The sequence below is a fragment of the Zosterops lateralis genome (assembly GCF_965231275.1).
Source record: "Zosterops lateralis genome assembly, chromosome: 6".
Classification (NCBI taxonomy): Eukaryota; Metazoa; Chordata; class Aves; order Passeriformes; family Zosteropidae; genus Zosterops; species Zosterops lateralis.
The window spans coordinates 28,542,188-28,567,528 of NC_139761.1; the positions used below are offsets into that span (position 1 = coordinate 28,542,188).

Here is a 25,341-nt window from a genome sequence, read left to right on the forward strand (position 1 = left end):
TAAAGCTATAAAATTGTATTATGTTAATGTAATGTACAGTCCAAGTGATAAAGGCAGCTAATGTGATTACTACTCACTGTGCTATAAACCTTTCAGCAAAGCTGCAGATAAAATAGTATTCAACTGTTTCTCATGATGACAGTGTTATACAGAGCAGATCACATGTTGAAAGTATCATCTGGTTGTTAGGAGGTTTTTACATGCTAGAATGCTTATGCACATACTAGAACTGACCTTCAAAGCAGTATCTCACTTATTTGGTGGTAAGCAATGCCTAGTGGACCAGAGGTCCTTGTTTAAACTATGTATGCGAAGGAAAGACCTAGTGTGATGTCACTACTGTGATTATTGAAAATCTTGCTTGCAGAAAAATTATCACACATCAGATCACAGAAACTTCAGTTTTGCTGGTGTTAGTGCTCTCTTCATCTTACTTTCAAAATAAGCAGCAGTTTACTGAAAATGATGAAGAATCTTCCTCAGTTTTCTTATGATCATGTAACAACCATTCTTTTCAGTTATTCACCTAACACATTTTGAAGTGACAATTTTATCTCACTGTGTAGGTTTACATTATAATTCTATTGGGCAACTCACAATAAAATAAAAATAAAAAACCAGAAATATTAGGTAGAGAACAGTTAGAACAAAAGTCTGAATCTGTGGTCAAATCATTAGGTATTTCACTGAAGTTTGGAATTTAAAGATGGATCTTTTCCACTAGGACAAATTTGTACATTTCCTTCCAGGAAATTGGAACTAGATAAGAAGAGACAGAAAAATTACATTCAGAAGACAAATAGCCAAACAATCCTCCATCTGACATGGCCTTTCCCTGTCATACATCTGTTGCAATATGTAGTGCAGTCACTGACCACGTGTTAACCAATGGCTATTATTTCTTCTTTCAAGTGCTTCTGAAAGAAGAAACAATCTTTTTTTATTCAAAAATACAGTAGTACATAAGCACTGACTTCCCTTTTCCTTACTTCTAAATGTCTGTACTTTGATGTTCAGAAGTAGCTCATTCAACATGAGAATATCAGCAGAACCAGACTAGGCAAATTACTGCACATGTTTATACCCAGCCACAAACTGTCTTTGTTCCCCAGAATGGAATCCATTCTGGGAGACATTCATCCAGTGTTCCTGAAGCTTTCCTAAGCTTAATGGCCAAAAGCAGTAACTGAGGAAGAGTAAACTGGTTAAAGCATGATGATAGAGTAGAGGAGTTGGGTTTGTTCAGCCCAGGGAAGGGAAGATGCCATGTGGCATTTAAAAGCCTGGCAACAGCTGTGAGGTGGTTATCACAAAACCTGAGTCAGTCTCTTCACATTGGTTTACGGCAGGAGTACAAGTGGATTTAAGGGAATTATTTCTTCATCAGGACTGTCAAGCAGTGTAGCAGATTGCCCATAGCAGTGTCTGGTCTTGAACATTTTCAAGACATGATGTTTAAATGGCTGAAAAACTTTGTCTGACCTTGTGACTGCTTTAAATTTGGCAGCACCTACTTAAGGTCCCTCCCAGGTTGTCTTATTCCGCATTATTGTGATTCTATTTTTCAGTAAGTTACAATATTATCTAGTACTGTGATGTCAGAGAGTAACAGGGAGGCGGCAGTGATAAAAAATTAGAGAGAAATAAATATCTATGATCAATTTATTATGAAACCATTTCTCCAGACATTTAAGTGGTTAGAAACTTATATTTTGCTATCTTCTGACAGGTAAAGGTATCTTGACTAAGAATTTACGAAACATTGTTAACTTGAATTGATAACTGGAAACAAAACCTGTGGAGACACTTTATGAAATAATCCTGAAAAGACTCTATTTTACTTATGGAAGAAGCACATATTACTCACATCTGTCTCCATCCTCAAGTCTTGCCCACTGTATCCCTTAACTTGCACCAGAGTGCATGTGTCCAAACCAGCTTATGCAGACATAACTCCTTTCTGGCCTCTGACACAAGAGAGTGGCTAAAAGCTATGAGAAAACATACCAATTAAAAACATTAAGAACTCAAAAGAGCATACATAATAAGTATCACTTTCAAAGAGAGATGAGAGCAAAATTCCCCAGTCTAGTTACAGATGCAGACACCTCCCAATACTTCCCAAATCCTTGCATCTAGGGGCTTAATGATGGATTCATATCTGATGTCATACAACCTAGCAGTATACTAAAGATTAGAGGGTGAAACATCATCTTTCTAATGATGATTAATTCCTTTTGTATTCATTTGAGTAACATTAAACAGAACTAATTAATTTAACATGAATATGGATAGACATTTAATTTTTGCTGCATTTTCAGGAGAAACTATTTAAATGAATAATTGTACAAAAATGAATAGCAGAGAGAAAGGAATAGAAAGTTTCCATGCCAGACATAAATTGTACAATAAATTATATAAATCTGTGAGTCTTTATTTTTTCACCTTTAGTATGTGTCATGTTCACTTTGTGCACATATGGAATAGGAAATAAACAGTCCTGTGCCATGGGAAAGATACAACATGAAGTTATTTTATATCTTGACAAATACTGTTATATTATTTCAGCAGTGACAATCAATAAGAGCTTTAGAGAAATATCTTCAAAAAAACCTATTGAATCAGCCATTTTTTTGCTTTAAATGAGGAGTTACCCTTTTTCCACAATCATGCAGCAACAGTTATATAAGAAAATCTCAGTATTTTACAGCCTTCTATGACAGAGTTCTTCAGAGAATATTTTTCTGACTATCTAACCTTTAGGAATTACTGCCTTCTTTCCCTTTGTCTGTACTATTTCCCCACACAGAGTTTGTGAGATCACCTAAGGCTGACCAACATCTGAGATACTGTTGCCATTTACCTTCAAGCAAAAGTACCTTATTTTTAAAGTAGACCCCCCTGAGGTAACTTGGATTACTTGGACTACTTTTCAAACTGTTAGCTGCTGTAAAGTTATGAGACTTAAACCTTTCTAAACCACATCCCTACGTGGATGTTTAATAATACCTGGGAGTCAATGACTCAGCCACAGATTAACCAGCTCCCTGAAACTTCAAACTACAGCTCCTGAAAGGTTATGCCAAAAGCCAAGCATCCAGATTTTACCAAGTGCTGAGTTCTTCATTTGTGGATTTATCTATGAGGTCAACTTGATTGTGCAGAAGCAGACTCACATCTGTAATGTGAATAAATGATTAGAAAACCTGGTCCCTAAAATTATTGAAAAAGAATAAAATGTGTTTTGGTATGGAATTTCTTACATTGCAAAAAATTATAAATTGGGTGGATTTACCCTCACCTAGATACACATGACTAATGACCAAATTCCTCATCTTCCCTAGAAATGATAAGCAACAGATATCATGTAGAATACATTCTTCCCTCTACTGACAAAAAGGCAAAAAGCTTTCATGTGTGTTAAGTTTTTAACTTCACCTTGAAATGTTATTCAATAACTGCAACCATGTTAGGGATTCTCAAATTTTCATCCTAATCACATTTTAAGATTTATTTTCTTAATCCTGAAACTGTATCCATTTTTTTTTTTTTTAAACCTTCAGCAATGGAGGACCATCCATATAATCCGTATTCTGGATCCTGTAAATTCTTTCAATAAATTCAGGACTAAAGAAACAGCAGTCAGGTTAAGACTTATCTTGAGGCATATATTTTATCTATGTTTCTGTAGTTTTTAACATAGGAAAGTTTAAAAAACTCAAATATTGTGACAACCTTCCGGATTTTAAAAGAAGTTTTGTAATTCATGACAGTTTCCAACAAGTCACTCCAAATCTCTGCAGATTTGGAAGTGTAACATTTACATTGTTGAACCCTTCAACATATACATGTATCAATTTCTTAGACCTAGTTTTCAGGGTGATAGACTGCAAATTTAAAGATGTTGTAAGTTCAGTTTTACGTGTCTTTTGAAAAAAAAAAATCATACAGATTTGTAATAAAAATATTACTTTGAACTTGAGTCAAAATCTCACATTTTAGTGAACAAAAATGGAGCAATTTTTTAATGAACTGTGAACAGAAAGCTTGACCTTCTCTATGAAACACATGCTGTAGGAGAGACTAAAAGCTATTTAATACAATCCATTTTATTGCATATATTTTGCAGTGCTGATGGCTTACTACAAATCTAACTTTTTTATATGTTCAGAATACTGAATAGTAAAGAGAAATCCTAATGCACTTTATTTCCTGCTCTTGCTGGTGACACAAGGATGTGTTTAGTACACTGTGGAAAGAGAATTGGATCAGCAGCTGTTTTACCTCGGAAAAAAGCTTAGTGTGCAGGTAAATCCTTGAGGCATATGCTACCCTCAAATGATAACAAAAGACTGGCAATGTTCATCGTTGATGTACCCAACTCCTTATCAGCACATCTTGTAGTTTACTCTCTCATGCAGTTTAAAAATCCTTAATAATCTGACAAGGGCCAGAGTCTTGTAAATTATCTTAGTAGGATGTGAGGAGAAGGAAAGGGAAATTAAGACTCTGAAGGGCAGCTTCTCATATGGCAGCTCGCAATGACAGTCAAACACAGTTTGACAGAGTTTCTGGTATTGTGGAAGAATTATATGCAATAACTATATGAATTGCTCACTTTCCTCCAAGAATTACATATTTTTAGTGTTGCAAATAGAAAGATGTGGGAAGCATTTCTAGGTAGAAAAATATAAAATTCTATTTTATGTCCCTTGCAACTCATTTTCATAATGTAATCTGGAGGGTTGTTTGTCAGTGCTGAGAAGGCAGTTTAAACAAATGTTCAACATACATATACCATCCGCAGCAAAAGGTCATGGTCTTAGCAGGCAGCTTAAAAAGTAAACAAAGGCCAGCATGTCTGCATTCTCCCTACATCATATTGACAGCAAATAATTGCTCCCTAACAGAATATCTGTCAACTTGGAAACATTTACTGAGCATTTTGTTCTGGCTGATATAGACTGTTCAAGTAAGTCATTATACTGGGAGGCAGCTACTGCCATTTCAAAAAGTATCTTGAGACTACAGCAATTTCATATCACTGTAATTCAACAGCAACTGACTACTAACTAGCTAAGTGCCACAGACTCCATCCACTATGACTGTTTCCATGGTAATTGGATACCTGGGCATTTTATCGAAACCTGTTTGCCAGACATTGTTAAGGACTAGGAAGGAAATGCTCAGACTTTTCCCTTCTACAGACTGACTGGTAGACATACTGAATAACTAATTTTCATTATTTCCAGTTTCATATTATACAACTCTGACTATTCATACCACAAAAGTGCATTGATAACTTGTATTCTGGTTCCCTTTGTTCTTTCCTCTGGTGTCTACTGAAACATTCTAAGCTAAACTCCTCACCTCCTTGCACTGACCTAGACCAGTGAAAACAAGTTCTTGTTTGACTCAAAACAAGCAGGGTCTCATACAGAGAATTATTCCACCTCTGATAGTGGCCAATGCATCTATTCAATAATTTAATGAAGAATTTCAAATCCAGTGTCTTCCCACAAAAAGGCTTATTTAAAATCTGTGTTATCTTTTGTCAACTCACCCCAATTTCTGGGTGTAAAACAACTTTTGTCTATGAGAACAGTTACAAAAAAGCTATAAGCATTTTGAGGATGAAACTGGGAACAGAACAAGGGAAGGAAGAAATTAACAGTCCACTGTCTTTGATAAACTGATACAAGTGTTAGGGCAATTATTTTCTGTGCCTGTTTCTGTGCCTAAGTCTTTCTTCCAAATGATCCGTTTATGTGCCTGTAAGCAAAAATCAGGTCCTGTTTTTAACCTCATATTCCATCTGCTTCTGGAATTACTGCAAAGGGCAGGTGGCAAATGAGTTCTTTCTAATTTTCCAGTCTTCTCCATGGGACAAATTCTGCCTCCTTGATCAGGCTGAGCAGTTCTTTACCAGCCCCTGGGATAGAGTAAGGAATAGCTCAAGCTGAGTACATGTGACAGAACCTGCATCAGTATGAAATGAGGGCACACGTGGTTTAATGTTACATGTGTGATGTGCACAATTTATTATGAGATGATGATTTCTGAGTCAGAAGGTTTCAGTACAATAAACCAGGGCATGACATAAAGGCAAGTGCTTTTTACATACAATTGTTTCTGTTAATACAATTGTGTTTTGCTGAATATAATTTTTGGAAGAATTTCAAGAATGATTTCTTTAATCACAGTGTCAGGTTCTAATCAAGGAAAGAAGTGACCAGTAACTATATTAAAAAAATGCTAAGTCAAGGCCTATATCCATCAGTCTAATTTGTAAATGCCAAGATTTTTACCATCATTTCAAAGAAAATCAAAATCAGGTGTATATCTGATTAATTCTTACATCTTGAGATACACATCAATACATATGCATTGGTATAACATTGGTTTATATACCTATACATATATATTCATGCATATAACCATGATGTAAGTGCATATAAATTCTCTGACAAAGAGGAGGCAAGGGATGTTCTAGAGACTTGTTTGACATAATAATAATTCATTGATCTCTCTGCGTTATTGGGGGCTGATAATAGAATAGCCCAAGGAGAAGAATCCATGCCAGAATCCTGGATCAAAGAGTTTACCTCTTTGCTCACATAGGTGCTGAATCCATGGCTTATTTCCAAGTAAAAGTGCCTGCAGCAACATTTGCTAATTACAGGTTGTGTTCTACTGTTTCCAAACAGGGTGAAAGTGACAGAAGTTTAACTGTAAATAATTACACACTTGAGTAAGTATGTGATTAGCCCTATTTGTTGTGGTTGGGACTAGAGTGACAGGACAAGAATGGAGTGATTGCATTATTTACAGCTTAATTGTAGACAAGTAATTACTTACGTAAGCTGGTGCTTTGGGGTCAGGGAATACATGCCTGAGAACATCTAGGGGTTGAATGGAAACTTCAGAAAGTGAATTTCCAAAAGGTGTAGCAGAAGTGCAAATTCTATGCATTTATCTAATTATGGAGGGAGGTCCTTGAATTAAATGCTTTGGAATGTTAAATATCTTGTTCTCTTGAAACCAAGGATTAGATGTAATATTTTAACCAGGATTCCAGCCTAATAAATCACAAATGCCACCTAGCGGCTCTTGCTATCTAGTGAATCACTGCATACCTAAAAAAAAAAAAAAAAAAGTGGTAAACCCCCCCCACCGAACACCATGTTATTTCCATGAATGTGCATATGGTTGATGAGATTATCTGTGAACACATTTTTCCACCTAGTTCCCAGCCACATTTTATTTGCATTGGATCAGTTTGTGAAAATCTTACTCATATTGGCAAGTAGCAGTGAATAATCCCATTAAAATGTAGTTAAACTCCCTGCTTTGGAACTGTATTTTAACTATGTGCTCTCCTTGCCAAGTGAAAGAAGGTTCTGATTTACAAAAGATGTTAAATCAGTAATAAGGTTAGCTAACTTAGTTAAATTAACTAAACATGTCAGTAATTACCCTAATTCTAAGTCTGTCCCTCCAACTAATTAAACATTTCAATTTTTACTTGTGTGCTTCTTTTCCAAAATGACAAATTATTTCAGAATCAAAGTCCAGAAAGAAAGAAAGAGAGAGAGAGAGATACAGAGAGAGAGAGAAAGAAAAGGACCAAGCTGATTATTTTTAAGGAGAATAATTACAGTACAATGAACCTGTTATTTGAGCCATCTATATGTTGTTAGATTCATTTAAAAATAATGAAAGAAAACTTACAGGATCAGAACAAAAATATTATTAGTAATAATTATGGTAGTCTGTGAGTTGCTAAGTTTCTATGTTTCCGCATCTTTGCAAACAACTGCATATGTTGAGCTTATGATGGATATTCACATGTGAAAAATATTTTGAAAGTGTTAACTTTTTTTTTTTTCTGAGACAGCAAGGGCTTGAAAATCCCAGAAGCACTAAAAATCGAGTCTTGTGATGAGTGCAAAAAAAATATTTTTCAAAAGTCTGTCATTTATATCCCAATTCAGCAAAAAACTTTAAATTGAAACATCAAAGTTTTGAAATTTGGCATGGTTGTTTTGGCACAGCAACTAGAAATAAAAATGTTAGTGACTTTCAAAAACTTCTGAATAGTCAATGTGCTTCGATAAAATGAGATTTAAGTACAATTGTCAAAAATTGTCAAAGACTGGGTAGGAGTGTTAAATCAATCAGGATTTTTTTTTCTCTGTATTTGGAGATTTATGCAGTCCCTTGATTTCAGAACATGAAAATGATGCCATAGATAAGTTGCAGTTAAGTGGTATAGATATGCATAGGCAGATACCTAAATGTTTTATGTTGTAAAACATTCAATGATATATATTTAGGTAATTATTTCTAGGGATGCATGTGGCATATGAAAGTTTAATGGTGCGTAAATGAAGGTGCTTTGACTCCCAAAACTGAGCTGAATTCATTCAGAGCTCTTTCTTCTGAAACATTAATTTATGATGGATGGCAAATTTGTTTCTCCTTCAGACTAATTATTATTAACATCTATTTGTACAAATTTTCTATGGAATATTCACATTTCTTTTTGGCATGACCCTAAACTTCCATTTGCCTCAATCCTCATATGCTTCAATCTTCATATGCTTTTAGTGTATATTTATCTTCAAGCAGGAGAATAATTTCATTAAATTAATTTCATGGGATTAAGTCCAGTTGTTGAGGATATTTTTATATAACTATTTTTCAGTGTGATGGAAAGTAAGCAGAGGTTCAGGAAAGTTAAGTATGTCCCTCTCCAGAGGTCATATAACAACTCAGTGAGAGAACAGAGTGAAAAATGTCGCCTCTGTTCTTGATTATTTTCTTTGCAAGTGCTACAGTGTTTTGGGTTTTTTTTTAAAGAAAAAGATCTATAGTTATTGAATGGGATAACTAATGTATATGCCAGTAAAGTTTTTTACTTTGTTAAATACTCAAAGCTCCAAGTACATTCAAATGTCTCAGTTCTATTCCTTCCTTTATTGTGACATGAAAAAAAACCACCCACAAAGTAGTCCAAAAACCTTGCTTAGGTCATAAATCTTTTTAAAATTAAGCAATGTAACCTTTTGGATCTAAATAATTCCTCACTGATATATTTGCTTTTATGTTGCTTTAATTTTGCTATTCTTGTGGAAAGCCTGCATTGTCCTATATAACTGATCACTGAATACAAAGAAATTACCAATCAGAGTAAATACTAAATTGCTACCAAGTGTTATAGCATAGCCTGTCCTTTAATCATGTTCTTTGAAGTTCCTTAAAATAATACATTATATAAGAAACCACTTATTGTGCTTTAAAATTGAGTTTGAGGTAATATAATACAATTTGGAAAGTGTAAATTGTTTTACAGATTGCCTATATATCTTTGCAGAACGAAAACAATTGATGACAACTATAAGTTATATAATTTAGAAAACAAAACCAGTTTTTCTAGGTGGAGACAATTACTTGTGGGATAAGGGAATATATTCCATGGCTACAGTGGGTTATTAATGACACTGCTAATAACAATAATTGGAATCTTTGTCATTTTTCTTGACCTACTCTTGTTTACTCATCCTTTTTCTTTCTTCCCCCTCTTGTTTTACCTCATTTATTCAAATTTGTCATAGAAAGTAAAACAAATCTGATAATAAATCTTCCATGATATTAATTTTGTTTCTCACATATTTCTTCCATTCTGCTTTATCATCTGCACTTTTAAAGAAATATATATCCCTGATATATATATATATATATATATATATACACCTAATATATACATACTAATATAATATATATGTGTACATATATATATATGTAGGACTAAGATGTTTAAGATGTTTAGTAGTATCTCATCTAATAGTGGATTCTTATGCTGGACTTTTCATGCAATCCAGTGCAACCTTAGTGAAAGTCTATAGAATGGTTTCTGTGGTTATTAATTCACATTGACTACATATTCTAGGATCCCAATCCATAGTAGTCACCTGTCTAGAGCACACCATATTTTCCAACTATCTGGGAAGTTGAATTTTTATATCATGAGAATGTGCATTTCTCTTTAAAATGGCACATCAGAGAATGCAACACCATTGTCCTTCAGACCTGGTAACAGGTCATAGGCCTCTAAGATAGAGAGAACTTGGCTTTGAGAGATCTTAAGCCCTGAGCTACTTAGGGTTAGCACTTAGGGTTAGACAGTACAGTCTTCAGGAATCTGCCTTGTTTCCATTCACACACAGTAGAGAGAAGAAATAAGGCATGGGAGTGTTGAAAATTAAAACAGGAAGATACTGTGGAAATGGTGGACTGGACGACTGACAACAGTGGCTGAATGACTTCTAAAGGCACTGCAAGAGGGCACAGCATAGGGCCAACCTTTAAGCCAGATGCTGGACACAGGTTCTAGCTTTGGGTGGAACAATTGCCTGAAACTGACAAAAGAATTTTAAGGCAAGTGGTTAGTATAATCTTTGTTGAGGGAGATGTTAAACATGCCCCAATATGTTGTAATACATATCTGATCTTACTTTTAAAATGTCTGACTCAAATGTATCAGCAACCCAAAATTGAATAGATCAGTTCCTGCAGGGCTGCTCTCCAGCCTTTTATTCCCCAGTTTTTATGTACAACATGGATTATCCGATTATCTTGTCCCATGGTGCATGTTCATGCTAAATTTCATATTGTTGATGATATCCAGATCTCTCTTTAAGGCCCTGCTGCTCTCACAGGTGTCCACAGCTTCTCCTAATTTGTATCATTGGCAAACTCATTCAAGTTATTTCAACCAGAAAAAAAAGTTTTCATACATCAGTAACAAAAAATTAGTGAGAAGTCAAGAAACAGTAATGAAGTCTGCTTAAGTACCTATGATACCTGCTATTATTATGTTGATTATTGCAATGACTAGGAAATAAGAAGAAACTCCAGGTTTGCCTGGGCAGACATGGAGTAATGGTACCTTGAAGAACATGCAGCATAAACATGCAGATGAAGTGTACACAAGAATACAGACAATCAAATCTACTGAACTGTACTATCAGCATATGTCTTTCCAGGTCTTTAATGGAGGTAGGAGCCCAGGTAGGGGGCAAATAGGTTAACTAACTAGAAAGGAATGAAAGTTCTGTGTCAGCAGCAGAGAGAGAAAGGGAAGTAAACAGATAAAGCGAGAAAGAGAGACTCAAAGTATGCTCTAGGCTTTTCCTCTCATTAGGTCAGACATTTCTCTTTGATGGATATTACGCAGATCATAATTAATTCATGACACAATTGAAGCTGTCTTGCTGGCTTAAATTTAGAATTTAGAGTTATTCACTGCTTTAAAACACAGAAAAAATACTACTTAATTGCTCCTGCAATTAATTAGTCCACTTACCATTCAGCCAATGACGATAGTTTGCACTTCCTATCAAAAGAGAATAAAAGACCCTCAAACAGTCACAAAGTTATTAGCCATTACTTTTAGATGGTATCCCAAACCTCCATGTATTTTGGCATTCCTGTGAGAAATGCACTTAAAAACCTCCACTCACAAGTACCTCTTTTGCCACATGAGAATATGCATACTTTTATATTTAAAACTTATATTTGCTTCTTCCTAATTCGTGGCACAACCCACTACTTTTGAAATAATGTCCTTTATATTCTGTAGATCTATTTGAGCTGAAGTCTTGGTATAATTTCTCGCTCTTTTTTTTTTTCATCTGTTGACACAAATATCTATATAATTCTCTATATAATATTCAGCTTTGTACAATGGTACTGCATTCAATTCAAATATTAAATTAAAAGCTTTTTCTACCATTCTAAAGACATGGTACCTCTCCACAAGTGGAACTGTAAGAGAATAATGCATACAGGCCAGGCACAGACTGAAATAAGTTGAAAGTGAAGAGACAGTTGTCAATATACTCATCAATACTATCAGATGAGAAGGAATAAAAATGCAGTCACGGAGAAGGATCTACTTTAAGGCAGACAAATTCATATTTCTTTTACATGCCATAATGAAAACAGAACTGTAGGGGTTATATCAGGAGACTTCATTCTAAAAATAAACCACTTTAATTATGGAATATTCACAAGTATCTTAACATAAGCTTTACCCATCTGCAATCAAATTTAACCTCTTCCATAAAGGAGTTGTCAAAGTATACAGCTCATATGTATTTTATATACATTATGATCTATTTTATACATATATATATTTAATATATTCATTAATTGGGTAGAGGGAGAAATTTTACTCTTAAGAGTTAATAACAGATACCAAAGAATGACATCTATTTTTTTTTTTTTTTGGTTGCTTTTCTGAGAAAATTATCTTATAATGTAAGAGACATCAGACTGGAAATTAGTTTTTTGCTGGTTGCCTAATGCCTTTCCCAGGGTGCCATCCTTCTCATGCTTGTGTCAGTGGTTATATATTCTCCTTGTTGCTTTTCAGTGCTAACATGGATAAATTAAAATGCTTTTTCCCTGGTCATTCCCCTAAATGTGTTCACAGCCTTTGCTTATCTAGCATGTATAGGCAAGTTGACAATTTTCCCAGCATAAAGAGCATAGAAATACTGGCAACTATAGAGCTCTGGCACAAACATCCAAGCTGATTCTCACAAATGGACACACAAGTGCTTAGGTCTCTGTTACGGATTTTAAATCCCAGAAAGTAGGCCAAACAGCTGTTCTGCTACTGTCCCAACTTTGCCTTCACTGGGCAATAAAATGAATATTATTTGCCTCTTGTAATCACTATTTATTTCTACTTTTCAGCTGATAAAAACATTGAAAATAGCTGGTCACAAAAGACTTCATGATCCAGCTGCCAAATGACCACATGGGTACATCTGTGACACCTTGCAGATTAAAGCACCAGGCAAAATAAAGAGACATATGGTGCTCAAGAACAGGACCTGGAGTGAATGTGACAGTTAATTGAATGAAGACTGTAAACATGGCCTTGGGATGGCATTCAAAATGTATGAAAATATCCAATGAAATGCAGTGAAATCTCTACTGAGCTGATGATGACTCAATGTGTTCTGAGAACTGGCACTGGGGAAAAAACAAAACAAAACAAAACAAAACAAAACAAAACAAAACAAAACAAAACAAAACAACTTGTAGAAGTTATTATAGTTTCTGTCTCTTCCTGCTCACTCTGGGAAGTACATTACAAGTTATGCTTACTTCACATGTTTACCATTTTCAGATCTCTCTCTCCCCTTTATCAGGAAAGGTACTTGCTGAGTCTGAGTGAAGGGTAAGAAAGTTCTAACTAGGTTACTTATTGGACTGTTATGATAGAGACCTTTTTTTTTGGCAGCTTAAACTTGCACAAATACATTATAAGCTGACCTTGACATCTTTATGGTGATATCGGAGTCTGCTGGTGGTGACGCTTACCTGGGCCCCAGGGTTCATACCTTTAGACTGCATGTGAGACTTGCCAGTTGCCCAAGAAGGATCATCAGAAGTGATCTTCTTGGAGCTGCTACACCTGGATAACCTGATCCTGCTTCTTAAAGGAGCACTCACAGATAGGGGACAAATATGTGGCAGAGGCCAATGTGTAATTCTCACTGCAGCCTGTCAATTTTACTTTTCATGATGTTAGAAATCTGCTTTTAAATTCCAGGTCAGTTTTAAGTAGATTAACTGGAAAATTTTCCTTCATCTCCCCTTTCTATCTTATTTTCACCATATCCAAATGTGATTCAAAACTGGAAGCTTTCTGTCCTCCTGCATAATTGCTTACTCAATTCTGCAAGAACTCTACTTTCTACTTTCCTAGAAACAGAGGCTTTGGGGGATTTTTCATAATTAAGGACATTTGATCTATGATTTTTTTTTCATGACCCTTAAGTAAAGAAAGTATAATACAGGCAATAGGGAGAAGAGGTGTTTTTTTGGGTTTTTTTCCCCAAAGGAAATTAATTATTCCAACTCATATTTTCATCCTGAATTAGAATGACATGGCAAAGCATCAAATTATTCCTGAAGTGGAAGCTTAAAAAGCTTTTATTTAAGCAATATTCTAATTTTAGTTTTTGTAATCATGCCTGCTAACATATTGCAATTAAATAACTGTGGGCCAACTGTCTGAGACACCCTGGACAGAAGGATGCTGTGTGCACATTCTCTGAAGTGCACAGGACTAATCACTGTCTGGGATATCCAGCTCTTCAGCAACTCAGTCTTAGTTATTGTCACCACTCCATCAGGGAGGGATCTGCTTGGGGGTGGTGGGGTAGGAAGGAGGATTCATGGATACAACTATTGTTGTTACAGTGTTTTCTTCTAATTCATCAAGCTACTGTTGGATGCTTGCTTTTTTCTCAGTTTGATACAAACCTGAATACCACATGGATTTATTATAATTCCATATGCACTATGAACTCCAAATGTGGGGTAACTTAAATCATAGTACAATCTGCCCTAGGAACTTTAGTCATGCATTCAGAAGAGAAACTGAATTATTTTATGGGATATATAATTAAATCAGTGATTCCTCTCTGTAGAAAAGCTCTATGAACCATCCTAACAAATGCTGTTACATGCTTCCTTAGGGACTAACACAGAGGAAAACAAATATTGAAACAATTTTTGATTTTATTTTGCAAATGAAAATGTCAATAATCAGATCTACTTGCCCCAATAAGAAATATTCAAAATTACCTGAAACAAATTTGAATGTCGTGGTGAAATTGAAATTTTAACAGAAAAATTTTTTCATTATAAAAAATTTGAGCAGGAATTGTCCAAAAATTCCACAAGTTTGTTCTGAAATTTTATATCACTCTTAAGCTATCAATGTTTTTAGTGAACTACGCTGGTAGTAGCAATGTCAAAAAGAGTATATTAACAGGAAACTACTCCTAGGTTTCATTCTGTTCTTCATGAAATTAATGAAGTGTTACTGAAACTCCTGGGGGTGTGAGCCTGGATAATCAGACCCTTTTGAGTTTCCTCAGGACTCTGCCCCGATGGCGACTTGATCGAGAGAGGCAGCCTTGATCCAATTGTCCAGAAATGGAATTTTAATAATGCAAAAATAACAAACAAGAAGGCGTACACTATATTTGTAGTGAACTGGAAAAAGGCAGTACAAGGGGCAAAGGGCCTGAGGTCAGGGTCAGACAGGGTCAGTTATACATCCCGGTGTGGGGAGGAGTTAAGGCGGGGTCTGAGGGAAGGGTCCAAAAAGGAGAACAATTAGGAATATTAAAATTTCTGCACCAAAAATCAACCTATGGTGACACAAAGAATGAGGAACCTTCTAGCAACGATTTGCATGCTTGAACTGAGGGAGCATGTGAGTAAGCCTCTTGCTTACTGTACTTAGAGGGGGGTTTCCCAGGACAGAAGTCCAGGGTTTTCCTCTTCACTAGGAAAACCACTTTCTAGATGCTACTAATGATTTTCTCCAGTTTTTAAAACTAACACTGTTCCTCAAATTGGCTCACCTTAGAGAAAATAAAGACATTTCTCATATTGTATCTCCTTGGTGGTATAAACTGCCACAAGAGGTAGCAGCATGACTTGAACCAGTTGCTGTTAAATACCCAAATCTTTGACTGCAAATTAGTCAGAGTTGACATGAACATCATGAAATCACCTCTCTTTAGAATTCCACTGTATTATGTTGTGGTAAGATATTTGCAAGATGTGGATACTCTGACTAAGGAATGGTTCCTCACACTATGTCATGGTATTCCCATTATTTTTCTGAAATTATATCCATATGGTCTCTATTGCCATTCTGCAACTGCCATATTATACTTTTACAATATAAAAGTAGTAATTGCTGAAAAGTAAAGTAATTGTGCTTGAAATTCAAGAAGAGAGACTGCATTATGAGAATCGATGGAAAACAACTTCAAATGAAAATGCTGGTAAAGTGCATTGACAATTAATGGACACAGTGAAAGTGGAATCTATTCATATGCAACAACACACAAATCTGTCCCACCAGTGTCTCCAAGCATTCAGAGTCAGACAACACAGTGAAAAGAAGGGAATTGGGTTAGAAAACAAAGAGGCAAAGAAGAGGGAGGTATGACTGTTGAAACAGATGAGACCTCTGTTAGAAGAAAGTCAGCAGTAGGATGTGAAGTAATAAGTAGGTTTTTCATTGAGGAAAAATTAGTTAATGAAGGGGAGATGGCTGCAGAGGACAGAATCATCAAATTCCTTACAATTGAAGAATATTTTATATTCCAAACTTTATTGCTTTCCTCATGTTTTTAAATCCTATACCTGCTTTCAATTCCTTTCACATTGCTGCTCATATTTGGAATAACAAGGCATTTTTATCCTTTAAAAAAGCAGCAGACTCTATTTGTTGCACAAAACATAAGATATAATTGTGTCAGGATTATGATAAGGGGCTGACTTGATTTATGTAAAAATTATGTGAGGGTTTTTTACCCCAAGAAAGAAAGAGACTTTTCTACTTGAGAGAAACATATAGATGAGGACCCAGAGTCAGCAAGATAATGAACTAATTTCTATGAGTCTTTGGCAGTTTGAGGTACACACTGCAGAAATGATTATTCATGCAGAATTCTTTAAAATTCTTTGTATCTTGTACCATCTGCCCTAGAGTTCTATTTCTAGATCACTTTTTGATTTTTACAAAACATCTGGTAGTATCATTGTCTTCTTGCAAATAGTTTATTTTAATTCATTCTTTTTCAACAGAGAGAGCTGGTTACAAGAATATGTATATTCACATATGTATACTCACATATGTATACTCACAATACTCACATATTTTCTTTTAGTAGCCTCCCCACTATTTGTTAATTGATGCTGTAAAGAAGTGGCGCTTAAAACACACGCATAGAGATAAGCATAGGTATCTCTGCCCTTAGCTTTCCTTCACAATTAATACCAAGATCAACCAAGTTAAACTGCAGGATATGATGGTTCTTCGCTTTCTAATTTATACTGGTGACCTTCAAGATTTTTGTAAGTTTCTCAGCAAAATAAGTAAGGGAGAAGCATTTAGTTTGTCCCTGCATTACTCAGTGATTACTCTGTGATGGAATGTCTCTGATCTTTAGCTAGATGGGAACTACATATGATTATGCAGCTCAGTGTTTCTTGCTGAGCACACTAAGGGCATTGGACAAAATCATCAGGCATCAGCCCAAGAAAAATGAAAGGTACATTTTACATAATGCTTAACTAGACTGTAGAAATCATAAGTACAGACTGTTGTAAATGATGTATCATAAGGATTCAAAAGTCATTAGATGTTCCCGTAGAAAATGACTTACACAAAGTCCTGGATATTTAAAAGAAACAAACTTGCCCTTGATAAACCTCCTCTGCCAAATGTCTACTAATAGTCATTTTGGAGTCAGGAGAGAGGGCTAAGAGCATTTTTTACATAATCATGGTCATTCCTATGACATCTTCCATGCTCACAAACTGGCATGCAGAATAAATTCTTCCACTTTCTAATGTGTGTGATCTCTTAATGACCATGCCGAACAGAATGGATTTTGGTGCAGCTTATAAATTATTTGAGTAATCCCAGCATTCTCAGGTTGCACTATTGCCTCATTTACTCCTAATATTAAAATCTGCATTCTAGTAAAATTTCAGGCACAGTTGTTTTGCATATGGAGTATTTTGCATTTTTCTTTTCTTTTGAAAAGCCAGCTATCAGTTTTAGATAATCTCTTTAAATATAGCAAGAAATATTGTAAGACTTTGAAGACTTAAAGGAACTGCTTGTTGCTGTCCTATAAAAACCTGATCATTTCAGTACACTGACACAGCACTATTGCCCCACACATAATTTTGCACTTAATATTTGTATCATTAAATCTTAACATTCATTCAAATACATAATTTAATACAAGTTTTTTCATGTGTAGTGTTTCTATTTGAGTCAAAGAAATTTTAGACTTCAGAAGCAGAATGAACACAACTCCTTGGTGGTTCAGATCCAGGGGAACTTGATGCAGTTTTTTGTGCAGGACTTTGCACTTGCCCCTTGCTGAACTTCAAAGGTTCCTCTCAGCCCATTTTTTCAGCCTGTGCAAGCCCTTCTGGATGGCAACATGACCCTCTGAGGTCTCAGCCACTCCTCCAAGTTTTGTGTCATTGGCAAACTTGCTGAGGGTGCATGCTGCCCCATTATTCAGATTGTTAATGAAAATACTAACCAGAATTTGACTCAGAATTTACCCCTGAGGTAAACGGCAAGTTATTGGCCTACAATAAGACTTCAAGACACTCATCACTACCCTCTGAGTCTGGCCATTCAGCCAGTTTTTAATCCAGCTCACTGTCTCCCCATCCAGACTAAACTTCATTAAGCTTCTTCACAAGGATCTTAGAAGAAACAGTCTTGAAAATCTTACTGAAGTCTACTCTCTCCTCACTTACCAAGCCAATAATTCAGTTGTAAAAGGTTATCAAATTGGTCAAGCATTGTGGTGGTGCGTGAGAAGTTTGGACAGTGAGTTCCATTTGCATGGCCTGCTCTCTGTAATTTTGGTATGTTCTTTGTGCTACTCTTTGCTTGGTTTCTCCCTCTTACCGTTAATTGTCAGTCATTTGTTATATAACTCTCCAGTCCTGCCAGTCACTCTGGAGCCTCTCCTCATGCCTGGAATGTTCCAAGAAAGGCCTCAGATGGTTGGACAGGATCAAGAGGCTCCCCTCCCTGTTTTACCTAATTGGTTAATATACTTGTCTGTTATTCCCTGAGCCACTCCCTGATGGTTTCTCATTGGTCCCATGTTCTGCCCTGCCCTGAGATACGCCTCCCTTTATAAAGAGTTGTACCCAGGTGCTCGGGGTCTCTTTTGAGGCATGGCCCTGGGTGAAGGACCCCTTCAATAAATCCCAGTTGCTCAACCCTCAGGAGAGTCCCATCTCTTCTTCAGCCCACACGGTAGCTGTGACTCTGTCCGGCTGAAAGGGCCCCGGTGTTGCCGTGGTGCCAGGGCTGGTCAAGGCGAGCAGCACCAGAAGGCACCGTGACAAAGCATGACATTCCCTCTGCGAACCCATGATGAAGACTCCTACTGATTTTCTTGTCATTCATATGTCTGGATATGGCTTTCAGTATTAGCTGCCCCATCACCTTCCCAGAGATTGAAGTGAAGCTGATCTATTTGTTCTTGACGTCGAAAGTAGGAGTGTTATTTCTTTTCCTTCACAAAAAGGACACTTCTCCCAGTTACCATTATTTCAGTCAAATATTTTCAAGAAGGGCGTTACAATGACAACTGCCAGTGACTTCAGCACTGGTAGATATATTCCGTTAGGGCTTATGGAAAGTCCAGGCTGCTTAAGTATTCCATGACCTGGGAGGAGGTTGTCCACCAATGATTTTCAACAATGTTATATCATTCTTGCTTCTGCCTTTCCCTCAGGTTTCTGTGACCTGAGATTCCAGAAGGATGGTCCTGTTTGTAAAGACTGAGGCAAAGAAGGAACTCAGCTTCAGCTTTTTCCATATCCTAAATGAGTCTCCTGACTCATTTAGCACTAGGCATACCTTTTTCCTAGCTTTATTATTGTTACCTAAGGACATATGGAAACCCTTATTTTCTTTGACATCTCTAGTCAGATTAAATTCCAGTTGGGATTTGGCTTTCCTAGTATCATTCCACGATGTCTCTGTATTGTTCCTAAATTACCCTCCAGGCACTTTGTCTGAATTTCTCTTAATTGGAATGGAACTCTAGTTCCATTGGAATTGGAATGGATTGAAGGAGGTAATTCTTGAATGTTAACTAACTTTCTTGCACACTACTTTTTTTCCAGGACTCTATTCTACCAAATAGATCCTTGAAAAGACCAAAATCTGCTCTCCTGAAATCTAAGGCTGTAAGATTGCTTTTCCCTTCCACACTCCCCTCATGATCTGGAATTCCACTGTCTCATGCTTATTGCTACCAAGGTTACCTTTGACCTTACCATCCCAAATGAGCCCTTCATTGCTGCTGGGTTTGAGGCCCAGCTGAGCACCTCTCCTTGTTGGTTTCTCTGTCATCTGGGTGAGGAAATCGTCATTGACACACTCCAGGAGCCTCCTGGTTTACTTATGCCCTGTGCGACAGTCCATCCCAGGAAACAGACAAGGGTAATCCAGCTTCTTGCTAAGAGATCCCTAGAGGAAGATTTGAGTGAAATGACACTGAAAAATCTGTGTTTGTAAATATATGTACATAGGGTTTAATTTAAAACAATTTGGTTACAAAGAAAAGTATGCAAACATTTTTGATCATTATTGTCTATATTTATAAAATAACGTGAAAGGATTGCACCATGAAAGGGCAAAATTATCACTCAATGACATGTATAAGGGAAAATAGAGAGAGAAAGCATAAGAATGTGAGAATCTCACCACCTGTTGACCTGTGAAGAGTTGTCCATTGGTCTCAATTTGTCAGAAGTGGGAGAAACCACAGAGTGGCTGCAAAACGTGGAGTACGATGGGCTGTGATACACTTGGGTTAGGTGGGAGTGCCCTGGTACCTCCCCTGTGGTGGAGCTTTCAGTTCTCTGGTGGAAGAGAACCTGGAGGCACTTCAGGAGTCTTTGATGGTTTATGACATCTTCTGGGACATGGCAGTTTTCTCCTCTCATGTCAGAGCGCTAGGGCCAGGAATGCCCCATCAGACCTCTCCTGGGGGATGGGAGTACAGGGAATTTTACAACCCAGTGGTTTGTGTAAGGAAGGACAATTTAGCCTAACAAGAGGCACTATCCTATCCCCATAGGATTTGTCTCTTATCTTACTCATAGCCCATCATTCACCCTGTGCCTTACCAGATCACAAGTTAGCCATTACACACCCAAAAACTCCCCTCTTCCATCTCCAAACCTGGCTTCAACAAATCACCCTGGTGCCTCCACAAGTGGGGAATGTTTTGAGTCATTAGCACATAACAGTCCAGTCTCTCCCTTTAGCAAATAACAGGTTGGTTGAAGACCTCTATGAGGACAAGGACCTGCAAATGTGAGAACTCTCCTATCTCCTATTTACAGGGTGTATATATATCCACATGATCCTTCAGGTCAGGCAGCCTGTCAGACACCCGCTGCTCTCTGATGTTTACCCATCAGTTCTTAGCTCGCTCATCATTATCCCCAGGCAGAGCTCCAAATATTCTGTCTCATATAAAGAGCTGCTCCACCTTGTCTTCCCAGCCTGTCCATCCTAAAGAGCCTGTATCTCTCCATTGCAACCAGTCAAGGGATCCATGGCACATGTCTTTGTGATCCCAACAGGATCATAGCCCTGGATCTGTACATAGATCTCTAATTTATGTTCATGCCTCATGTTGTGAACATAAGATTATGTGCCCATCCAGATGTTACAAGGCAACATCCATTGTACCAAATATCCCTAGTTATAAAGGTCCAGCTACTTTCAAGTTAAACTAATTAAACTAATTAATAAGTTAAACAAGTTAAACTAATGCTTGATTTTTACTGGTGTTAGTGAAACACCATTTTTTGGACCTAGTTGAGGTTTACACTTTAATCTAGTTTCATTGATGAATACATTCAGTGCAGGTAGCTTGGTTTGAAAGCTGTAGTGTGAGCTGCAAGTGGATCTCTGGGTGACAGGAGCCTGAGGCAAGAGGCTGTGACCTGCCAACTCTTTGCACAACAGAGAGCACAGGTACCTGTGGCCCAGCCAGGGGACCAGACCTGGCAAGAGCCCTTGCCTCTCAGACTCCCTCTCTCACTCAGACTGTGATGGTATAAAAGCCCAAGGGGTCCTTTGTTCTGGGTCCTTCCTTGGAAGTACCGGTTCAAGCTTAGTTTTGTTATCTGATTATTGCACCATGATTAAATTATTTGAAGGATCTGGATGTCTGAGACTACAATGGGAAATCTGAGGTCGAGCAGGTGAGGAAACCTGGTATGACCGTGAGTGAGGGGGATGTAGCTGTGAAGGAGTCTCAGTCCCAGCTCAGGTGAGAGAGTGACTGCGCTAGAAGACCCCTGGATGGTCAGAGAGGAAATTTCTTTAAAAGTTTTATCTTCAGCCATAAATAATTTCTGTTCTAAGCTGTTGTTAACCTGTTTCTGCATTCATTTCCCATGAAAAGGTGCTTAAGTTTAAGTAGAGTGCAGCAAAGAAGAACCCATTCTAGTGCCAAGACAACTTAAAAAGGTAAGATGTGACCAAGGACTTTGAGGTTTTAAAACTGTTTGCTACCATCTTAAAAAATTCTCCAATTTTTTCCATAAAAAGAAAAGTAAATGTATTGTCTCTATCTTTTATCAATGAAAAAGGTCAGATATATGCCAATAGAAAAAAGCAGAATTTTTTTAGGCCTCTAATATTTTAGTAGCATAAAACAGAGGATGATCATATTTGCACCAAATGCTTTTTAAAGTAATTTTTCTTTCTAATACTTTCCAGTGGAAAGCATCTATTCTGCTCATAGACTAATCTGAATGTTCAGGTATGAATTGATACAAATAAGAGCAAAGTTTTATTTACTGTTATTCTCATTCATGTGTGGTCCTTTAAAAATACTGAACCTTCTGGGAAGGATGTTGAGACATTTCTTTTCTTCATAACTGAACAATTTCCTTATAAGTTTTCTCCCCAAAAATCTCAGCATCCCATTTCCTCACAGCCCTTGCTGTTCTGAATACCATAAGGTATGGCTGTACATGTAAATCTCCATTATTATTATTAGGTGAGAAGGCTGCATTCCTTTCCCTGACTTTAGGTGTTATGATATTGTATTGCTCATTAATTTATAATTAGGCATATTGTTATAGATGACTTTATAAAGGCATAAAAACAGTTTTGGCAAAGCAATACCATTTGTACCATGCATGTTAGTCTGCCTTAACAACGAAGTCTGGAATCATATTTCTTCTCATTTTGAAGTCACACTGAGAGATTTTTCAGGTATTAGAACTGCACTTTTAGACCTCTGTGTGCTCTCATTTAAGATGTCTCTTGTCTTGTGAAATCCTGACTGCTGACAACAGGTACATTCAAATGGAAAAGAAATTTGATCTGCTTCAGGAATAAATCCCATATGTATTTAAAATAAAGCTTTCTCTGAGCCTATCAATCAGCAAGTCATGTAGGAAAGAATTCAGACATCACTAAATAAACATGATGACTTTGTGCTGAAAATATTGATGTCGAATATTGAATATATAATGACATTACATAAAAGTATTTGTTTGGTCTGATTTATACACATTTAACCAGAATCTCTCTCAGAAAGAAAAGTGAGCTACATATTGTTTTATAATGACAAGTATATATAACAAATGTAGATGTCTTTTGGAAGCATCCTCAAGAGGAGAGGAATTGTGGGAAATTGAGAAACAAGCCTTGTATTCCTTCCTTCCAATGCTAGGCTCAGAACACATCATAGCAAAGAATTGCACCAGTCTAAGCCAGTGCACCCTCATTTAAAGCAGTTAATTTTTCCCCCCTGCCTCAGCTTTGTGAGGTTTCATGATGGAGGAGGGGGTGGTTCTTCATCAGGTTGAAAGAAAGAATAGGATCACCAAGAGTTCATAGGAACTTCAGTTTCAGAAAATCACCTAAAAAACCCCTTCTTGCATAATGTGTTTTTTACTGATATTTCTGTTTCCTTCATATTCTAGGAGGGCATTTTGTTTCTCATTGGCTTACACACTGTTCTGAAAAGAAGACAGAAGGCCAAAAGACCACCGAAATATTTCTCCTTTTAAAGAAAACCAGTTGGTCTGGAGTATCAAACATGTGCATAAGACAATGTGGATCACCAATTTCTAGCTCAGAAAAAAAAAAAAAAAAAGTGTATGTGTGCATGAGTGCAGTGATATTACATCTAATAGAAACATAGAGAACAGAGCTGATGATTAATTTGTGGATTAAACAGAATAGGTTCATTTTCCTGAGGTTTATGTCTTAGAGAGAATCAAAAATGGAAAAATAAAAAGTATCCTAAATAATAAGTAACCTAAAACTTTTTGTTTAAGATAATATTTTTCCACTAAAATATGTGGATTGCAGTTGAATTTGAGTGAGGGTATCTGAGTTCCAGTGGTGGAGAACTAGATTGACCATGACTCTATGGTATTGTCAAAGAATAATTTTAAGCCAGGGACCATAGTGCCAAAAAATAGTTCTGTACAGAACCTTTAATGTTGTAGATAAAATCAACTCTTACTCTGACTTTACTTTGTTTCCTTTAACCACTGAGAGAAATGGACTCATACTTACAAACCAATTAGCTCATATGGGAGAGGGTATGAGAAACACAAAGAAAAGTTCTTTGACTAAATGTCAACACCTGAATTAAATTGCTTAGAAAAAAAACTTGGCATTTCTATCACAGGGCTTTTTGGGGTTTTTTAGGAAAGTGTTAGTTAAAGTGATTCCCTTTAGAGAAGGAATGAGGTTAAGGAAGCTATTGCTTATCCATCATGGATGTAAACTGTGTGCATTTGGCTGAAACTCAGTGACCTGAGAACCTAACTTCCAAGATTCAGACCTTTGAGCAGTCCTCCCTTCCTTTGTCCACAGAAGAATATTTTATTTGCCTACATCATGTTACAGACATTGCGTATAGCAGAGTGACTGTTGTATGGATGATACTCCCAATGTCCTACTAAATGATGAAACTACTCCACATAAGAGACCTGTAGACTTTGGCTATACAGTTGGCCAAGCCATAGCAGAAAAATTCCAATTGAGGAAACAGGGGAAGTGACAGAACCGGAGGTAAGCCTGGTTTTTAACCAGAGGTAAGCATCAGAGCCTTGTGATATAATATCCTACAAGGTACCTAAGTTGTCAAAGTCATAATTAAATCTTCTACTATCCTGACGTCTAGGGTACAATTTTTTTTTTCTTTTCTGAGAGAATAATTATAAAATCATGTTAGAACACACAGCTAATACAAGGACCTTCAGTTTCTTTGCTCATTTTTCATATCTATAGGGTTAGGTGTGTCTACAGTTCTGGATAGTTGCCAGTTATTTCAAGTATTTTTGGACAGAATACTAGTGAAATAAGGAGAAAAAGTGCACAGATAAGCAACTCATGATTCAATTTCTACTGAATGTTTTGAGGAAGGTTTTTTGAAATTTGTTGGTTTTGTTTGGTTCTTTTGATCCTTTATTTTGCATGTAATACTATGAAAATAGTGAAGATTTTTTCTGCTGAAATGACCTTGATTGTATATAACATAGAACATTTATCGAATGTTTGTGTTTTCCATAACAAAGTCTCAACTAGGTGCTAAATATATCTATAGTGGCTGAAATGTATAGAAATATTTTAAATTACATATTATTGAATTTAATATTTTAAATATATATATCTAATATTAATAAGATTTC

General features: G+C 36.5%; 1 protein-coding gene across 1 annotated transcript in view; it reads left to right on the forward strand.

The window, feature by feature from the left end:
• NOVA1 (NOVA alternative splicing regulator 1) overlaps positions 1-13,281 on the forward strand; it is a 179,592-nt gene extending 166,311 nt beyond the window's left edge. The window contains exon 5 of the mRNA XM_083863738.1: positions 12,766-13,281. Coding sequence (XP_083719864.1) covers positions 12,766-12,825 — 60 coding nt within the window. The 3' untranslated portion in view covers positions 12,826-13,281. The remainder of the gene's footprint in view (positions 1-12,765) is intronic.
• The last annotated feature ends 12,060 nt before the right edge of the window (positions 13,282-25,341 follow it).